The sequence below is a fragment of the Astatotilapia calliptera genome, chromosome 11 (genome assembly GCF_900246225.1).
Source record: "Astatotilapia calliptera chromosome 11, fAstCal1.2, whole genome shotgun sequence".
NCBI classification, from domain to species: domain Eukaryota; kingdom Metazoa; phylum Chordata; class Actinopteri; order Cichliformes; family Cichlidae; genus Astatotilapia; species Astatotilapia calliptera.
Window position 1 is genome coordinate 20132906 of NC_039312.1, and position 18409 is coordinate 20151314.

At 45.7% G+C, this 18409-nt stretch overlaps 1 protein-coding gene across 4 annotated transcripts in view; it reads right to left on the bottom strand.

Moving 5' to 3' along the window:
• The window catches only part of atp8b2 (ATPase phospholipid transporting 8B2), a 48697-nt gene that overhangs the window by 13998 nt on the left and 16290 nt on the right, over positions 1–18409 (bottom strand). Inside the window, exons 1-15 of one of the 4 annotated variants that reach the window (XM_026184013.1) lie at positions 15325–15407; positions 15192–15242; positions 14144–14217; positions 13948–13999; positions 11485–11552; positions 4278–4336; positions 4066–4179; positions 2766–2864; positions 2627–2688; positions 2421–2493; positions 1985–2055; positions 1792–1871; positions 1146–1304; positions 979–1067; positions 588–784 (exon numbers count right to left, since the gene is read on the bottom strand). In XM_026184013.1, coding sequence (XP_026039798.1) covers positions 588–784; positions 979–1067; positions 1146–1304; positions 1792–1871; positions 1985–2055; positions 2421–2493; positions 2627–2688; positions 2766–2864; positions 4066–4179; positions 4278–4336; positions 11485–11552; positions 13948–13999; positions 14144–14217; positions 15192–15211 — 1217 coding nt within the window. In that variant the 5' untranslated portion in view covers positions 15212–15242; positions 15325–15407. Of the gene's footprint in view, positions 1–587; positions 785–978; positions 1068–1145; positions 1305–1791; positions 1872–1984; positions 2056–2420; positions 2494–2626; positions 2689–2765; positions 2865–4065; positions 4180–4277; positions 4337–8214; positions 8738–11484; positions 11553–13947; positions 14000–14143; positions 14218–15191; positions 15272–15324; positions 15408–18409 lie in introns of those variants that run through there. The other 3 variants (XM_026184012.1, XM_026184015.1, XM_026184014.1) reach the window with 3 other exon arrangements.

Genomic DNA, 18409 nt, shown 5'->3' on the forward strand with positions numbered 1-18409 from the left:
TTTGGATTCATCACTCCATCAGACTTGTTGCCAGTTCTTAAAAATGGCTTCTTAACAGCTGCACTACTATTGAGGCCATTTCTGATGAAGCTTCAGAGAACAGAGAACTGCCTCAGGTCTTTGCTTTGTCTTTTCCAATTCCATAATGACTTTCAGATGCTATTTATCTGTTGTAGATAGTTCGTTTTAGTTGTTGAGGTGTTAGGTTTTGAGTTAGTCTTCATTTTTATGTTTTAATGATTAACAAACACACAAAAACAAGCAGTCCTACGAACATTGTCAGGTACACGGACTGGACTGAAAATGAGTGAAAAAGAAGCTAATGTCCAAAGAAACACTATAAATGATTTTCAGAAAGTCTGGAGCACTTTTGCTCAAGACAATTAAAAAAAGTATGAAGTAAGCCTGAAGTAAGCAAAATATGAGGAAATGAGGGTTGGCTTAAGACTTTTGCACAGTATTCTATCCATGAGGTCCATACATTCTTTCTTTATAAACACCAGTTTATATGTGGGAAGGGCAAACACAGGGTTTTTGTCTGTAAGCATCATTTATATATTCTTATAGAACTATTGCTTTCTTCCTACCTGACATATAGAGAGATAGGCACGACGGTATTAAGAATGATGACGTAGGACCAAAAGGAGAGGAAGGCCGAGAACAGGAAGTTATTCACAGGAGTGTCCCAAGCCAGGTAGCTCTGGAACAAGGACCCCACCTCTTTCTCCCACCCTGCATTACCCACAGCCAGGATCATACCCATGCACACCAGGAAGCCAAATATCTGACAGAAAATGGACACAGGCAAAAAAGTAGAGATTAAATAAATGAATTTTACAGTTAGATCTATAGTCATTTAAGCCTAAGTTAGAACAGAATACATCAGTAGTGTAGATATATGAAACTAAATTCAAGCCAGTGAGATCATGTCCTGAAATAGTTATGAGCTATGAAAATGAGAAGTGTGGGATGTCCTACCCAGAGGACCAGTGTGTTCATCAATCGATCGATACTCGTACGCTTAAACTTGGTGCGACCGCTGTTCTGCATTAGCTTGGTGTCTGGGCCTGGCAAACAGAAACAGGGTAAGACTTGCAACATACAGCAAATGCATTATTTTTCTGTGCAAACATGCACACACCTACCTGCAAAGATGACCAGGCCATAGCAAGCCTCTGTGTTGCGGAGCACGCATCCTCGGAGGAGCATGTTCTGATTGGTCAGGCTGTATTTCTTCTCTCTCCAGTACAGAGTCCCGGAAAAACGATCCAGCTTGTTGTTGGGAGGCTCACACACCACCTCTCCTTCAAACAAAGAAGAGTGTGGACAAGCAAACACACAAATGTAAATTAGATGCTCATTCATAGTCATCTGAATCCAGTCACTGCTATGTTTTTAGAATTGAATTAATCACCCGGATGACATCACGCTGTTGTCGTGCACCTGAACACGTGCACAGAGGGAGGATCACACACCTTTTGTAAGCTGATGTGAGGCAAAAAGTGAGCAGATTTGCTGCAGTAATGCATTTTCCCGAGCAGGTGAGGAGTGTGTGGGTGTGATGTGCTGACACAGTGATGCGGTGGCTGTGTGATAGGCTGCCATTCACTGGTGGTGGAGCCGTACAGAAAGTGTGTGTCTCTGTTTGTGTGTATGTGTGAATTTTAGTGTGAAATGTGCATTAGCATGATTGAGAAAACATTTGATTCAAGCTTCCTGGTGCATGCTGAAGACCGTTAATCCTTATTCTGCAATGCAAAAAGACAAAACAAGTTTCTCCTCCTAACTCACCGTCAAATGAAGCCAAGTTGTTCGGGTCTCCAAGTTCAGATGTCACTGACACAGACTGACGCACCTTCATATTGGTCTCTCTGCAAGATAAAACCACACACAGCAGTTTAGATGTAGTGTTGCGTTCCTTCTGCAGATTTTAGGTTTTTTTTGGTCACGCGAACAGATGTTGAGGTGCAGCGTGTTTTCTGACCCGTCTAGCTCGGCTGTCTCGATGTAACAGAGACCATGAGGTTCAGTGCTAGACAACAGGAGCAGGTCAGCCTGAAAATGGATACAACAGCTGAGATTAGCATCAGCACGGTCAACATGGACTGAACTAGAAAAGCGCTGATGACACAGCAACGACTGTTTGCATCTATTACAGCTACAAGAAAAGGCAGAATAATTGCAACTGAAAGCATGTTAGTGATTAAATGTAGCACTTCTAATGAGGCACATAATGCATTACAATCCATTTAGCATCAGAGCTTGTGGTCTACTGAAAGCTATTATGATCAAACAGAGGTCTAAAAACACGAGAAGATGCTGGTGCTGAACACTAAGCTGGTGTAATGGTGGATAAATGGGCCTTTTTGGACTACTGATCACTATGTTTTCTTTTGTTTCTGTGCTGGGTGCACACTTACTGCCACAAACTGGTTGTTTTCCAGTTTAATAATATCACCCACTCGAACATTCATCCACTTTTCATTTTGAAGCCTGGAAGAGCAAAACGAAGAGAAACAGTAAAAAAAAAAAAAAAAGTAACGGATGCTGCTCTATTTTAAGAAACCTCTTAAATCAAGAGATGGGTAAAATCTGAACAGGTAAGTTGTCAGATGTAATGACTCACGAGCCACGGATGAGGACCTGAGACTGACGATTGTTCACTTGGTTGTCGCTCTTGTGACGAAACTGGAGATGACAAAAGGTAACGTGTAGTAGAAATACAGACTCGTATCTGTGCCTGTGGTGCATGAAAACATACTCACGTAGTCATCCGTGGCATCCTTTACTGCAGTGATGCTCAGCACCAGAGCTAAAGGCACGATGGTGGTGAACCAGGAGAGGGAGGAGATCTGAGGTATCAACTAAACACAGGGAGACAAAGCTTATTATGCAAATTACTTTTAAAATGGAACACAAAGGCAGTGTAAGATAAAGAGATAGCTACGTCTAACCCCAGCCACATCAAAGACAGCTTGTTATGATGGTGAGTGTACCTGATGGTACAAAATCGTGGTGAGACAGTACCAAGGAGGCAAAAACAACAAAGCTACAGTACACTGGTTTGTTTGGGTAGTTTTAAAATAAGCATTTGTTCAATAATAGACCCCTAACTTTACCAGAGTGTTAGGAACCAAACCTTGCTTTTAGTTGAACTATAACATAATATAACATTTTGGGGCTTTGAAATGAGTTTAAAGGAGCTGAGGGGGTATGATTTCATTTTATATAGCAAGGTTTAAGATTGCAACTAACTCAATATCTCTAGCCTAATGAACAGGAGAACTTACAGTGGCTTCTAAAAATGCAAAAACATAAAAGAATTAACAGCAGCTCTGTTAGCCTGGACTTAAAATCAGCATCCTCACTGCCCCACAGTCACGTGCTAATGATGTGCAGGTTTCCCTGCATATCATTTGATTGCACACTCATTTACTATTATTTAAAATATTGATAATTGATAACATGCCATCACTACAATCATACAGTACAGTACCAAAGTATTGCACGTAATGAAATTTTGCTGCTGGTGTGCAGAAAAAGTTCCAAGGATCAGCCTCTGGCACGTGTGTTTTTCTGGCTTTATTGTGACAGGAAAGCTAGAGGAGAGAACAGGGGGAAGTGGCCTTGGGCCTCTGGTCTGGCCTTACAGCATATAGTTTGCCTCATTCACACAATGAGCTAACTGTGTGTATGAATTTTCATGTTACTCCATCCACTAGACATTATGACATAATCAAGAGGCATTTGTTGCCAGTGAAATGTGTTTGAAATGATTTGTTATGAAATAACTGATCTCATATTCCGCATTGATGTTTTTTTTTCATCATATTCTCAAGTGCAGGAAACTGTGAGGCTCACTACTTCCCTGAAAGTCTTTTATTAATAGCTTATTTTCCATTTCTACAACAGATTAGATCAGCCATTTGGAATTTGAATGTACCAATATTCATCTAATTTTGTACCACCAAACTTTAACTAACAGTTACTGATCACGGTCCTTTAAGGGCATTAACTAGAAAATCATGTGCCCCTTATGCCTCCTGTCTGTCTTTGATTTCTCACCTGTAGTATGAGCAGGAAAAGAAAGTAGGTGTTGGCTACTTCCTGGAACTGCTCAAACAGATTGACGGGCAGAAACGTGATGATGTTGTACTTGGATGTCATGATGCAGTTACTCTGGAGGATTAGGAGAGAAGAAAATACCTCTCAGTTAAATTGCTTTACGAGTATAAATATTTTGAATATGTACAATAGAAAACAGCAAACTCTCTTACGGCATACTGAAACTTTTCGTTGTACTCTCTGTCATTGGCTCTGACCCTTCTCTCCTCCTCTGCGGAAACACAGCACACAAGATGAGTCATTAAGGCATCAAAACAAACACATGCAGTAAGTCTGCATAAGGACGAATTTTTAGCATGTTTGGCAAACTGCAGAGTTTAAAAATGTCGGCACTATTCACAGCTTCCTAAAACCTGGAAACAAAAGAGAGGGAATCAAGCAGTGAAATCCAGACGTTTATTGTCATATACACCCCAAAACACAGTGGTTACACTGAGCAATGATTGTTTTACTTTGTGAGTTGCCCTCACAGTAAAATAAATAACTACACTAAAAGAAAAGAAAAGAGTAATAAGCATAGAAAAACAAATAAGATGAATGAAGTAGTATGAACAGAAGGTTTGATTGTGGTTAGAATATAAAGTACAAGATACTTATGGATGCTATCTTACTTACTAATGGTAATGGACATTCAGAATGTATGAGTGTTATTATATAATACTGTATTATATTGTGTGCAATTGCAGTTGTACAGGTCAGTATGGAAGAAAATAGCCGGCAGTGTTGAAGCATGTATTCATACATCAGTGACTGTGCTGTGCATTGGTTGAGTGTAATAGATACAGAGTGTCAGGCAGGAGGCATGCAAAACCAATAAGCAGGCCAATCATCGCTGATGTTTCGTTAGCTGCTACTACTCTTTGTTATTAACCAGATGTGCAGTTGTGGCCAGATACACGCAACCAAACATGAGTGTGCGTGCAAAAGTTTAGGCACCGATAAAGGCAGATCATAGTATAGTCTCCAAGTTTCAGAGAGTAAAATTAAGACCGTTTCTTTTTCCTGTGCTCAATCTCTTGTGCACCCCTCCTCCTGACCTTGCACTTTATCCTATTGCTGTTTTTAGGTTTCTGTTATGCTGATGCAAAGTAGTTTGGGAGTTCCCCTCCTCATCTTCCTCCAACACCAGTCGCTTCTCTTCTAATATTAATGATGTGGCTTTTAAAATGAAATGACTGGTCATTTTGAACAGGGCTGCACACACACACACACACCAAAGTAATAATATCCAAGACCAAGCGCATGTTTTGTGCACGAAAGCACAGTCCTTAGCATACTTTTGACAGATTTGTGAAAGGCAGTGAGGTGCCACAGGAAGGGACATCACACAACAGAAACCGATAGGCTATAATCAAATGCCGGCACATAAACAAAGACGCTGTGGTTTCCTGTGTTTCTGCAGCACAGTGAAGCTTTCGCACTGCTCATAACCTACATCTTTGTCCCTGCTGTATTCAGCTTCACCAAAAGAGACAGAGGCCACTTAAAGTGATCCCATTAGAGCTGCACTTTACCGTCAGATTATAAGACAGATCTGATGTGACAGATTAGCTCTGGTTGGCTTTAGACCAGTCAGGGTGGTTTTAGTCAATTTAGAAAAACACGTTACGTCCACTTATTGCTGATGGTGTTGAGTGAGACTGACAATGAGAGGGACACTAGCAGAAATGATTACATCATTGTTTGTTATGTTGATAAAATATTGGCATATTTAAATGTATTTTGCTCCGGTTTATTAAAAAGAGGTCAGTTCACAACTACGGTCACCTCATGGTGCTTTACACTGTAAAGCAAAGACCATACAACATTATAGAAATAACCCCAACAATGCAATAATTTCCGGTAAAGTGCTTGTTAGGCTGGCAACTCCCTGTTACCACATAGAGACCTCAAGCAGAACCACGCTCAGTGAAGAGTAACTATCTGCCAGGACCGGAAAAAGAAGGCCGAGAAAACAAAAGCATGGTCAAAATTTGTTGCACAGTGCCCTGAAAAAGTATTTGCCCCTTCCCGATTTCTTTTTTAATATATTTGTCTATCTAACATTCAACAATTTGGGGGTTCAGTATCTCACTCAAAAAGTGCAGGATTGAACCACTGCCCTTCTGATTAATAGACAACCTGCACTACCTCCTGAGCCAAAGCCACAAAACCAGATTGAGATATTTTTGCGTGACTTGTAAAAGATTGCACATGCTGGAAAACCATCCAGTGCGACTAAATTAAAACAATTCTACGAAGAAGAGTGGACCAAAATTCCTCCACAGTGATGTTAACGCAAGTAAATACAAAACTGTAGTCGTTAACTTTGTTCATTATTAAAATTAGTTTGTATGATCCAAAGCATGTAAGTGTGACAAAGCCCCCAGGAAGAGGCAAATTGTTTTTCATTGTTTCCAAAAGCAAGTGAGTTACTTTTGTTTTTAATATTCCTATCTGTCATTGTGGCTGTTGTTGAGTAGCACGATTTATTAGAAAAAAATCTAAATAGTTACATAAGAAAAATTGTTTTAGGCATCAACTTCTCTTTCTTGGAGTTTCTATCTGACAGACGTGAGATTTCTGGGTGCATGCAAAAAGCTGTGAATGTGATTGTGCACAATCCACAAACTTTTCCAATCCCTCTGGCATTTCTCCTCTTAAGACGAAGGTCATCGTGCTGTTTTCTGAGACAAATGTCCACCAGAGAGATCTGTCTGACGTGCAGTGCCAAGCCTGGTGGGAAAAGCCAAGATCCTTGTGCCAGCTAAGCACCAATGTGAAGTCAGGACCAGCCTGTGTCTGTCCCAGCCACTGCTGTGCAAGCTGAACACCTCAGCCTAAATGCATGAGCATCTTTAACAAACTGCTCAGTAAGTGTTTAATGTCTCTGACAACTTCAAGGGCATTAGAAGCCCTGACGCAAGCTGCATACCATACAGTAAACCTGCGTGAATCTATAAAGCTCCATTACGGAGAAACTTTCAGTGGCAGCCTTACTCCCAGCATAAGGTTTCCATAAAGGGCTGAGACACAAACGAGTTAATATATATTGATTTAAACTAAAATAACTAATGTCATATAGAAAGAGTAACTGTAACCTAATACAAAAGCACTAATTTTGTTTCATCTACCTTCCTGTCTCTTTAACACTGTCTCTGCTCATGGCTAGACATGTGAGGACACAATCTCCTTACGTCTCCACAAGCGACACACTCGCACAACAGATTTAGTGCAGATTGAATTCGGAACAATAACGACCACAGTCATTCAATGTGAATTGCAGTACGGGAAGCACTAATGTCCCTGCCACGACTAAAACTAAGTCAGGGTCAGATCAGACTGCAGAGAAGTGAGCATCACTCACAGTGGCTGATCTAATTAGGTGAAAAGGGGATAGCGGAGTCGTGTGCAGCCCAGCAAGCGCATACGGTGATCTAATTTGCTGGAAAAAAATGCTAGTGACACAGTCAGAGAATGATGGAGTGGAGGTCAAATGAAGGTGCACATCCAGGGTGATTTGAGATAGTTAACCTAAGGAATAAGAATACAGATGGAGAGGAGGGCTGGCGCCTGAAAGATTGATCAGGGACTCACGCAGCAGAGACACGAACATCAGCCACATATTTAGACCGGATCCAAGCAAAACTCTGGTGTTTGGCATGATTCACTGTCAGCACGAAACACCGGAAAACAGCTGAGATTAAGCAACTAGTTTAAGGCTGTTGGGGTCAACTCCAAAAGATACAGACTGAAGTGTGAAATCAGAAGAACAACAGATATCTCTCTGTTATTAAATCTTAGGAGAATGCTGATGTGTAAAAACCTGAACAGTCATTGATGACACAAAGTGCTACAGTGCAAAAAACCCCAAACAAACCAACTAGGTCTGTGATGCAGAGATGTAATATGACACATATGCAAAAGAGAGTGAGAGAGAGATGAAGCAGCAGGAATGAGACTTGGACTCAGATGGGATGAAGATGAGAGATGATATTTATTAGGAAACAAATAAATAAATAGTTTGCACGATGAACAGCCTCCTGGCGGTGAAGATAGTAAAGACTTCTTCCCAACTTCAGCCTTAATTTTCCCCGCACAGACTCGTACCTGTCCGCCTCTTTTTCGATTTTCTTCCATCCAGTCCTCTCTTTTTCTTTCCTTGCAGGGGGAAAAGAACGACTGGAAACCATTTCTCCGGGATGTCTTTGAGCACTGTCATCTTAAATTTCTTTAAGTCACAGTGTGATGATTTTTTTTCCTTAAATCGCTGGCTATGCGCTGTTTCAGTAACAAGTCACAGCCACATCTGACCGTCACGTCTCCGCAAGGACGCGCGCACGAAGCTCCGGCCCCAGCTCAGTCAAGTTAGATTAGAGACTCAGTCCCAGTCCCAGCATCTGCTGCTTATTGCTCCATCCCCTCCCCCAAAATATACACACGTGCACGCGATGTCCACCCCTTGCTGATTCGTCTTCCTCCTTCCGCGGGATCAGTGATGTCATCTTTTTTTCTAATTAGGAAAATAAAGCGCAGGGCTCGGACCTGTATTTTTTGTGAACATCGTGCTTTATGTCAGCCTCATTCGAAACATAAACACTGATGATGTGTAGGCATTACGCAATCTCAAAGGCGAGAGGCGTTACCATGGAAGCCGCATCACCACGGGTCCTACAGCCGAAACTGGTCGCCATTTTGGATCTAAAGTCGTTTTTTCGTGTGTGGAGTCCAATTGTCGTTTGGAGCCAAAATGTCCGGTGCAGGAGTTCAGTGTCCTGCGTGATCCTAACGTTAGAAGGTGTGCCGCAGTGGGAAGGGCCAGACAGGTGCCCGGGCACGTGCTGAGCGGCGATCCTCGTGTTGAGGCTGAGGCTCTCCCTGATCTATATGTGAAGCATGAGCCTAAGAAACCAAAACAAAGCACTGCGGGGGGCGAACAGGCAACTTCCTCTACAAACAGCAGGTTGTTTTGGCACATGAAGAGTTAGTTTACACCTATCAGAACTGATTTGACGGGGCAGGAATTATGGATGGGGACTGATGACGGCAAGGTACAACAATGACATTATGGCAGTCTCTTTAATGACCTGCAATGCATCACTGATGAAACCACTTCACTTTGATCAGCATCTGCAGGCGTCCTGTATTCAGAGATCACGAGCTCTGATTTGACTTTTTCTTTTCAGAGATGAGCGCACACAGATCGTGTGAAGGCTTAGGGAAAGATAGATAAAAGCACGGCTAATACTTCTGTATGACTCTGAGTGCGATTGGGGGAATGAGACTGCAGTAGAAAGTGATTTGAGAGCTCAAATTGAATAGAAAGGCAGTATATAAATACCATAGTCCACTTACCACCTAATCAATGATGGCAATTCATTAATTAATTTATTCATTCAACATTAGTCAGGTTTTTACCGTGCGTAAACCTCGTGTTTCACCTGTACCTAATCTCTATTCTTTTCTTGTATTCTAATAATTAGCATTTTCTGCTTACACCAGTGCCTCTTCTCCAAACGAGCATCAACTGCAGTCAAAACACACGCTTTACGAAACCGTCAGACTGTGAGAACAGAGAACTTTTCTCATTTCTCACTTTCTATAATCTGTCCCTCCTAGTCTCCCCTTTCCTCTGTCGTCTTGCTTCTGGCCCTGAAATCCATGTCAGTGCACCTCACTGAAGGACGTCTCAGCTCCTAAAATGCATCTGGAGGACTGAGGAGAGAGGAGGCTTGCCAGGAAAGATGTATCCTTTGCAGGAGCGCTTTATAAAAGCGGTGTCACACAGCTGGAATATATGCAACAAACTCTACAGTCCTTTCAGTCCATACGCCGTTCAGTTATTTAACTGTGTGATCAAACTTTCAGGCCTTCACAGTTTGTGTGGGTTTGATTAAAAATCTTTTCACATTGGGTTACGGCTCCAGAATGTCTCATTTTGTTAAAGTGCTCTCTCTCCCTTGCCTCCTCTGTTCATCTTTCTGATGGGAAGGACCAAGATGAGAGGAAATGAGAATGCAGGAAATGAGAAATGAGAAAAGGGGACAATATGACTTGTTTGGAGATCCTTTGTTAGTGTTCACTAGCTTGAACTAGTACTCTGGTTCTGTGCGGACTTAGCACATACCTGAGACACTTGGCCTTTTCCCAATTACTTTTTTGAGGTCTGAAAAGTGACTTCTCATGGCTAAAATGCCTCTCGGTGCTTGGAGCCTGAGTCAGGCATTACCATACATCTACATCAATGCCACACACACAAAAGTCAGGTTTAAGAATGTTATTCCCAAGTGTTTGTTTTTTTTAACATCTATCCAGTTCAGGGTCGAGAGGCTGGGAGCCTATTCCAGCTGATGCAGGGCAAGGTATATCCTGGACAGGTTGCCAGTCTATTGCAGGGCTAACAACCATTCACACCTACAGCCATATTTATAACCCCACAGTAACCAAACTAGAACATTACTACTATATAGATAGATTCTTTATTGTCATTGTGCAGCTTGTACAATGAAAGTCTTTTCGATGGCAGTCTTTCTCACAGCAGCGTATAGAACAAATAAAATTACTAGACAACAAGACAATAAATACCAGGAGAGAGTCCGTACTGGTACAGCGATAACATGCGAAGTCCACACACAAAGCAACCAATGTGCTGCCCCACCGGGTTTAAGAGCAATCAGTAAGCTATAAATAACTTATATAGTTAATTTAGTAATAATTTGGAAACCTCCTTTGTTTTATTAACCACAGAAGCATTCAATGATACTGTCAAACGATGTAAAACAAGTTGTGGCAGATGGATCCCCCAATCTGAGCCTGGTTCTGCTGCAGGTTTCTTCCTGTTTAAAGGGAGTTTTTCCTTCCCACTCTCTCCAAGTACTTACTCAGAAGGGGTTGTCTGACTGTTGGGATTTCTCTCTATTATTTTAGGGTCTTTACCTTACAATATAAAGTCATTTGAGTCAACTGTTATTGTGATTTGGTGAAATATAAACAAAATTGAATTGAACTGAAGGCTAAAGCTGTGTTCGGCCAGTGTTTGTAAAAACTTCTATCTTTCAGTCATTTCCATCTGGTTGTTTTAGAGCCCCCACCCTCCCCTCCAGAGAACTGGTGTCATAATACATTGTCTGTCTGAGAATCTGCAGATGAGCTTCAGTAATAAGTGCTGTTTAATACATTATGATAGTCTGAAATGTATTGAATGTTTGTTTTCCAGCATATTGTTTCTGCCTGTAGATAAATATGTGAACGCATTCTTGCTATCGAGCAGCATGCATCACACCTTCCATGTCTACGTTGTCATTTGGTTAACTGCATTTCTCATTGTCAAGCCACACTGGATGAAACTAGTTTAACTGCAGATGTGATTAATGTACTGACCTGGGGGAGGCCTCTTTCTGAACATCTCCACTCTGCTGGCGTCCTTCTGCTCTGGCCCATGGGACTGTCTGCCAAGGGAAAGAAGGGAGGTGGGTGAGACTGAGGAGGATACAGGGGAGACTACAGAGCTGACCGTCTACAGAGCACGAGCAGGAAAAAAAAGTGAAATGGGAGCCATAAAAATGTGATTGTGCGTGGAAGGGAAATAGCTTTTTCAGTTTCAAGCCAAACCACGGCCAGGTGATGCAACCTACTTACTGTAATGTTTCTTTTTTTTTTCTTTTCACAGCTTTGCCCTCCCATTTAGACAGTGAAAATCAGTCGAGCATTAAAACCACTGCACAACACGACACACACACACACACACACACACACACACACACACACCAGGCTCTCTCTGGTCTCTTTTGAGCCATAACGAGGATGTGACATTCAACAGAGAGCTGCATCTGTCTCTGTAGCACACTGTCTCTGGTGGCTGGGGCCAGATCCACTGTCAGCCTCTCCCTATAGTGGATCAAAGAGAGTAATGGAGCAGCATTTTTTGCATGCATAGCACAGTTAAGCATCTTCTCTTCTCTCCTGTCATCATTTATGCTGACCTATTAATATCACACACCTCACTGCTTTTATTCACTCTTTTGCCACAGCTAAGTACATAGGCTAAAAGGCATGACAGGTGAGGCATTATAATCTTTGCCTTGCCTTTGTTGTGGATACTACAAGATACACACAATATGACAGTCAGGGGTAGCTGACTGGGAGCCAGGATCTAATCAATACTCCTGAGAAAGAGCTGCTTTGTTTTTCTCCATGTGAGCTGAGCTGATCAGTTTTCAGCTAGAGTTCCCAACATTATCTCTCAGCCTGACGTACAGTCCCCTTTTTCCATGTCCTCTGCTCACTTTCCACCCTATATATACCACCCATTTATAATTCTAACAGGTACTAATGAGTGAGAGTGTTTGCCATGTTCTTGCACATCTCTCCACAAACATGCACACACACACACTCTCCATCTGTGAGTGGCATCTTCTATAACCCACAGGACCCAAGAAATGCCATTATGAAATAACGCTGGCAGCCAGGGGAGTGAGGGCACAGTAAATATCCAAACACCTTTCTTGGCCTCTGAGCAGAATTCCTTTCTTTGCTCCTGCTGGATTTAGGCTGATGTATTAGAGGATTTGAAGCTTGGAAATTCATTATTACGCTATTTTACAGTGTTGTTAATCACCTAAAAAGCTAAAACTTGAGATACAGCAGGATAATAACTCAGCCTGCTGGGATGTAATTAGGGAAATGGTCAGAAGGGACCTGCTAGGTTCAATTTGATCCATGCTATAGAACAGATTTTACAGTTCTTTTCAATAATGTATTGCAATCACTTATTTTTCTATAGCTGCATGCAAGCCTGCTGAAATAAATCTCAAGATCACCACTTTCACGTCACAACTTTCGTAAGGAAGCCCAGAACATGAAACCGAAACAGCAAAAGATTAAAAGATAACTAACAAAGTTAGGTTATTATGCAATGAGCCTGCTAACAGACCAGGCTATATATTTCCTGAGGCAAAATTAAATGACTTGGTTTTTCCTCGTGTCTTGTAGGCGGTGCATCGCTTTGAAATGATCTGCTCCCAGTATGTGCTATAGTCCCCGTGCCTCCTCTACACATGGTCACATCAAAGCATTCTGCAGGCAAAGCACTGGCACCGCTATAGCACACCTTACGCACATGAAATCTGCATTATGTTCTATCACAGTAATGTTACAAACACCACAAAGCTGCCTTTTATTAACAATGTCATCAGGAAGCCAACAAAGTGGAACACTTTCAGAGTTAAACCAGCATACACTTGATGTTCTGATAACAGGCTGTGCAGGCTGTAACCTTCTTTTACACAATGCCTGTCTGATTCAACACCATTATAAGACTAATCTGTTTGATACCATAATAAATACTAACTTGCTAATAACATGTTGCGCTGTCTACTGACAATGCAATCTGTTCAAAGAAAAAGCAACAACACTGCTGTATGCCACTGAGGCAACTTCCAGAAGGAATAAAAAGCACAGCATTGGTTTAATATCCTCCACTGTATGCTTACGCACTCAGGACATTATCTGTGTGCTTTAGGATATTTGCTCCTCTCCACAAGTATGTAAATAAACACTGATGTAGCTTTAAGTATAGCTGCACAGCATCCCATTAAAAATAATGCTATCATAGGTAAAAGCCATCAGGCTCTGCCTTGGATGTAGTCGTTTATTAAGTAAGCTTAGTGTACCACAAAGCTCACGGCCCTGGTTTAAGTAACCTTAAGAGCGAATGCTTTCAGTCTAGTGATGCTCGCCACAGTGGCGGGACTGAGTTTCACTTTGAGTTTGGAAATGTTATTATGACTAATACCGACATACAGGAACTCTACTGCAGAGGTGTGAGGGTGAAACTAGCCGTACCTACTGTACAGGATGAGCCTGGTCACACTGGAGCAGCAATGAGAGCTGAACGCTTCACAAGAAAAGCGAGACTCGCGTCAATATTTGCAGAGGATAAAGAGACTGCATAGCAAATCCTCATGACCATGTTAGAAGAAGAAGATGATGATAGGGAGCAGCTACCCAAAGCTAAGAGAGACCAGCATAGGGATCTTACCTTGGCAACTTTGCGTTATAAACAGGGTTTTGGAGACGTCCTCGCTGCTCCTGTCGCTGAGGTCATGATGAGGTCTGGGGGATGAAGAGGCGACGCTATGTGATATATGATAAAGGCCAGTGAGGTGGGAGGGGGGAGACAGGCACCGTGCAGAGGTAAGGGAGGGTTTGGCTTCAGCTGCCGGAGAGGAGAAGAAGGAGCAGGAGGAGGGGTTGCACCTCCTTCACTTTCTCCTCTCTGAACTTCCTGCAATCAGGAAGCCAACATCACACCGGACAACCCATAGGTGTTTTACTTCTGTATTTAATGTGGCAGCACAGTCTTGCGGCATTTCACTCATGCTGTTTGCACGTGCTGACGGCACGCTACCCGTTTTTAACACTTTAAACTTGATAAACAGTCGCTCCTTCCCTCAGCAGCCTGAACACACCTCATCGCCTTTCAAGCGTTTTATTTGGTCTCTGTGTTATATCGCCCTCTACAGGTCTGTCAGCGCCATCTCCTCCAACATCTTTGTAAGCCTCCACTCATTCATACTACCAGGTGTGGGAAGTCGGATTTTCTGATGAATTATTTATAGTGAAGATTTGTGGCTGCTTTGCTACAAGTTGCTCCAACTTATTTTGGAAAACTCTGGTCAACATTACTGAGACTTTGCCTCGGGTTTAATCATTTAAGGGTTCAGCCTAAAAGTGGTGCATTACATTGAAACGTATAACTATTCATTCTGAATTATTCTTGGACACTTTTGAAGTTAACATTGTAATGTGTGCCCGACTCAGTTGAGCTTCACAAAGGCGAAAAGAACAGCATATTCCATTAAGTTGGCTCATTTTTGCCTATGAGGTCTAAAACTTCTGCTTACATTTCAACATGAATGCATTCATGTTGAAATGTAAGCAGAAGTTTTAGACCTCATAGGCAAAAATGAGCCAACTTAACTTCCACACAAGGTGCACCTTATCTGATAGAATAGGAAGCATCAATTACATAGTAGCTATTCCCATAATTAAGACATCAACTATGAGTGTTCACAAAATGTCCTTACCCATTTTTCATGCGTGCCATGTTGTCTGCACAGCCGACAGTTCAATAAACCCTGTGTTGATTACAGATTGTGGTTATGTCCTGAAACAAATGGCAGTTGCATTAGATAACTACAGAGCACTTTATGAGCCAACCTGCTTCTTTAATGTCACGGTGCGGCATGGCACACCGTGGGGATGTGGGGAAGGAGGAGGACCCAGGCGCGGAGCTCAAAGTTCAAGCAGTGTGTTTATTTACAGAGTGAAAACAACGTAACAATAAATCCCCGTGTTCTCCCAGACTCCCGTGTCGTGTCTCCCGTGAATAGTCCGTGTGCTCTCTGCTCCCGTGTCAGCACCCCCCGGTGCTCGCTGCTCTCCGTGCCTTCCACGCTCTCCCTGCGGGAAACAATAACGGCAGCTGTCAGGACACTCAGAATGGCAGGCATACACTTTCTGACTAAACTTAGACAGGGTGACTAACGTGGAGTCTCATGCAATGATCCCGCGTCGGTGGGAGCTCCAAGACTCTCTTAAGTAGCTCCCCCGACGAGGCCTGATCAGCAGCAGGTGTGTGGCTTCGGGTGTGGCCAGTCCCCTTGCAGGGCCACACCCTCCAGGCCTGACGCCGCCTATAAACAAGTGCTCAGCCACCCACACACACATACACACTAGCACAGGGAAGGAGGAGCAACACCAAAATACACAACAACAATAATAATAATAATAATAATAATAATAAAAAAATACATGACTGCTCAGGGATCCTGGGTCGCCCAGTCCCAGGACCCTGACAGTACCCCCCCTCTAAGGGTCGGCTCCCGACGACCCCAAAACCAAAACAAAAAAACAGCACAACCAACCCAGGGCGGGCGGCTGGGGGAACCAGGACGGAGGGCCAGAACCAAAACAAGCAAAAACAACAAAACAACAAACCGACCCAGTCCACAGTCTCAGAGTCAGACCGCGCATCCCGCAGCGGTGCAAAAAGAAAACGAAAAGACGCCACAAACAGTCACAGGTGGCCCATCAACACAACAAGAGAGTTCAGGGGGCCTACCTCGAGCCCAACGGCGGTGACGTAGCAGCTCCGGCGGACGGCCCCGGGTCTGGCAGCAGCAGCAAAACAGTTCAGGGGGCCTGCCACGGGTCCGGTGGCGGCGGCGCTGCTCCTCCGGCGGCCAGCCACGGGTCCGGTGGCGGTGGAACGGTTCCGGTGGCCTGCCACGGGTCCGGTGGCGGCGGCGCTGCTCCTCCGGCGGCCTGCCACGGGTCCGGTGGCGGTGGAACGGTTCCGGTGGCCTGCCACGGGTCCGGTGGCGGCGGCGCTGCTCCGGTGAGCAACAGCGAGGCGTGGCACCAGGCCCATGACGCGCCGACCGCTGACGTGGACGCACCGGACGTAGATGGCGAGGAGGCCGCGCTAGACGTGGAGGTCCCTCCGGTCCGCTGATCTCCGGCTCCGGCTGAGCGGGTCCCTCCTCGGCTGCTGGCAGCGAGAGCTCGCTGAGCTGCTCCTCCGGCTCGCTGAGCTGCTCCTCGGCTGGCGGCTCGCTGAGCTCCGGCTCCTCCTCGGCTGCTGGCAGCGAGAGCTCCTCCTCGGCTGCTGGCAGCGAGAGCTCGCTGAGCTGCTCCTCCGGCTCGCTGAGCTGCTCCTCGGGCTCGCTGAGCTGCTCCTCGGCTGGCAGCGAGAGCTCCTCCTCGGCTGGCAGCGAGAGCTGCTCCTCGGCTGGCAGCGAGAGCTCCTCCTCGGCTGGCAGCGAGAGCTCCTCCTCGGCTGGCAGCGAGAGCTCCTCCTCGGCTGGCAGCGAGAGCTCCTCCTCGGCTGGCAGCGAGAGCTCCTCCTCCGGCTCGCCGAGCTCCTCCTCCGGCTCGCCGAGCTCCTCAGCTGGCAGAGCGGGCTCCTCCTCCGGCTCGCCGAGCTCCTGCTCGGACATGCTGAGCTCCACAGCTGGCGATGCGGGCTCCTCCGGCTCACCGAGCTCCTGCTCGGGCATGCCGAGCTCCTCCGGCTCGCTGAGCTCCTCAGCTGACGGTGCGAGCTCCTCCGGCTCGCTGAGCTCCTCCTCCGGCTCGCCGAGCTCCTCAGCTGGCAGAGCGGGCTCCTCCTCCGGCTCGCCGAGCTCCTGCTCGGACATGCTGAGCTCCACAGCTGGCGATGCGGGCTCCTCCGGCTCACCGAGCTCCTGCTCGGGCATGCCGAGCTCCTCCGGCTCGCTGAGCTCCTCAGCTGACGGTGCGAGCTCCTCCGGCTCGCTGAGCTCCTCAGCTGACGGTGCGGGCTCCTCCGGCTCGCTGAGCTCCTGCTCGGGCATGCTGAGCTCCTCCGGCTCACCGAGCTCCTGCTCGGGCATGCCGAGCTCCTCCGGCTCGCTGAGCTCCTCAGCTGGCGATGCGGGCTCCTCCGGCTCACCGAGCTCCTGCTCGGGCATGCTGAGCTCCTCCGGCTCGCTGAGCTCCTCAGCTGGCGGTGCGGGCTCCTCCGGCTCGCCGAGCTCCTCAGCTGGCGGTGCGGGCTCCTCCGGCTCGCCGAGCTCCTGCTCGGGCATGCTGAGCTCCTGCTGCAGCTGGACGAAGTCTGAGGTTTCCCGAGCTTGCACTACCCCCCGGGCTTTACGCAGGGTGCAAAGGCAGGCGGAAACTCCCTTGAGCTGGCCGAGGTAGGGGTCTCCCTCCAGGAGTGCCTCGATGGCATTTAACCCCACCACTCTTGCCCTTGCGTTGGAGGTGTGAGTTACCCAGTCCATCAGGCGTTGGACGCGTGTGAGGTCGCCCCCTCCGGACAGGGCTGCTGGAGTGGGTAGTGGAATGGAGGCTGCCGCTGGTGGAGAAGATGGCTGAGGGATGACTGCATGTGGATGAGATGACGACAGCGCCACAACCGCAGATGGTGAAGCAGCGAGTGGTGTGAAGACCTCTGACCGAGGTGATGTTACCTGCGCTGTCAGCTCGTCCACTGCAGACACAAACACAGATGGTGAGGGAAATGGAAAGTTGTCCGTACTACTCACCACAGCCGGCTCTTGAGATGACCGTGGATGTGGCTGCGGTGAGGAACGCTGGCGGCGCGAACGTCGCTTCCGTGTAGACGTCGGGGCCGGCGTCTCAGGCAGTGAATCCACCAGCTGTCCGAGCTGGTGGGCAGCCTGAGGAGGAGAGTGGAGGTGGAGGGTGGAAAGTAGAAAGTCCAGGACCACCGCATTAAGGGAGTCCACCAGCCAGGGGAATTTAAAAAGCATCT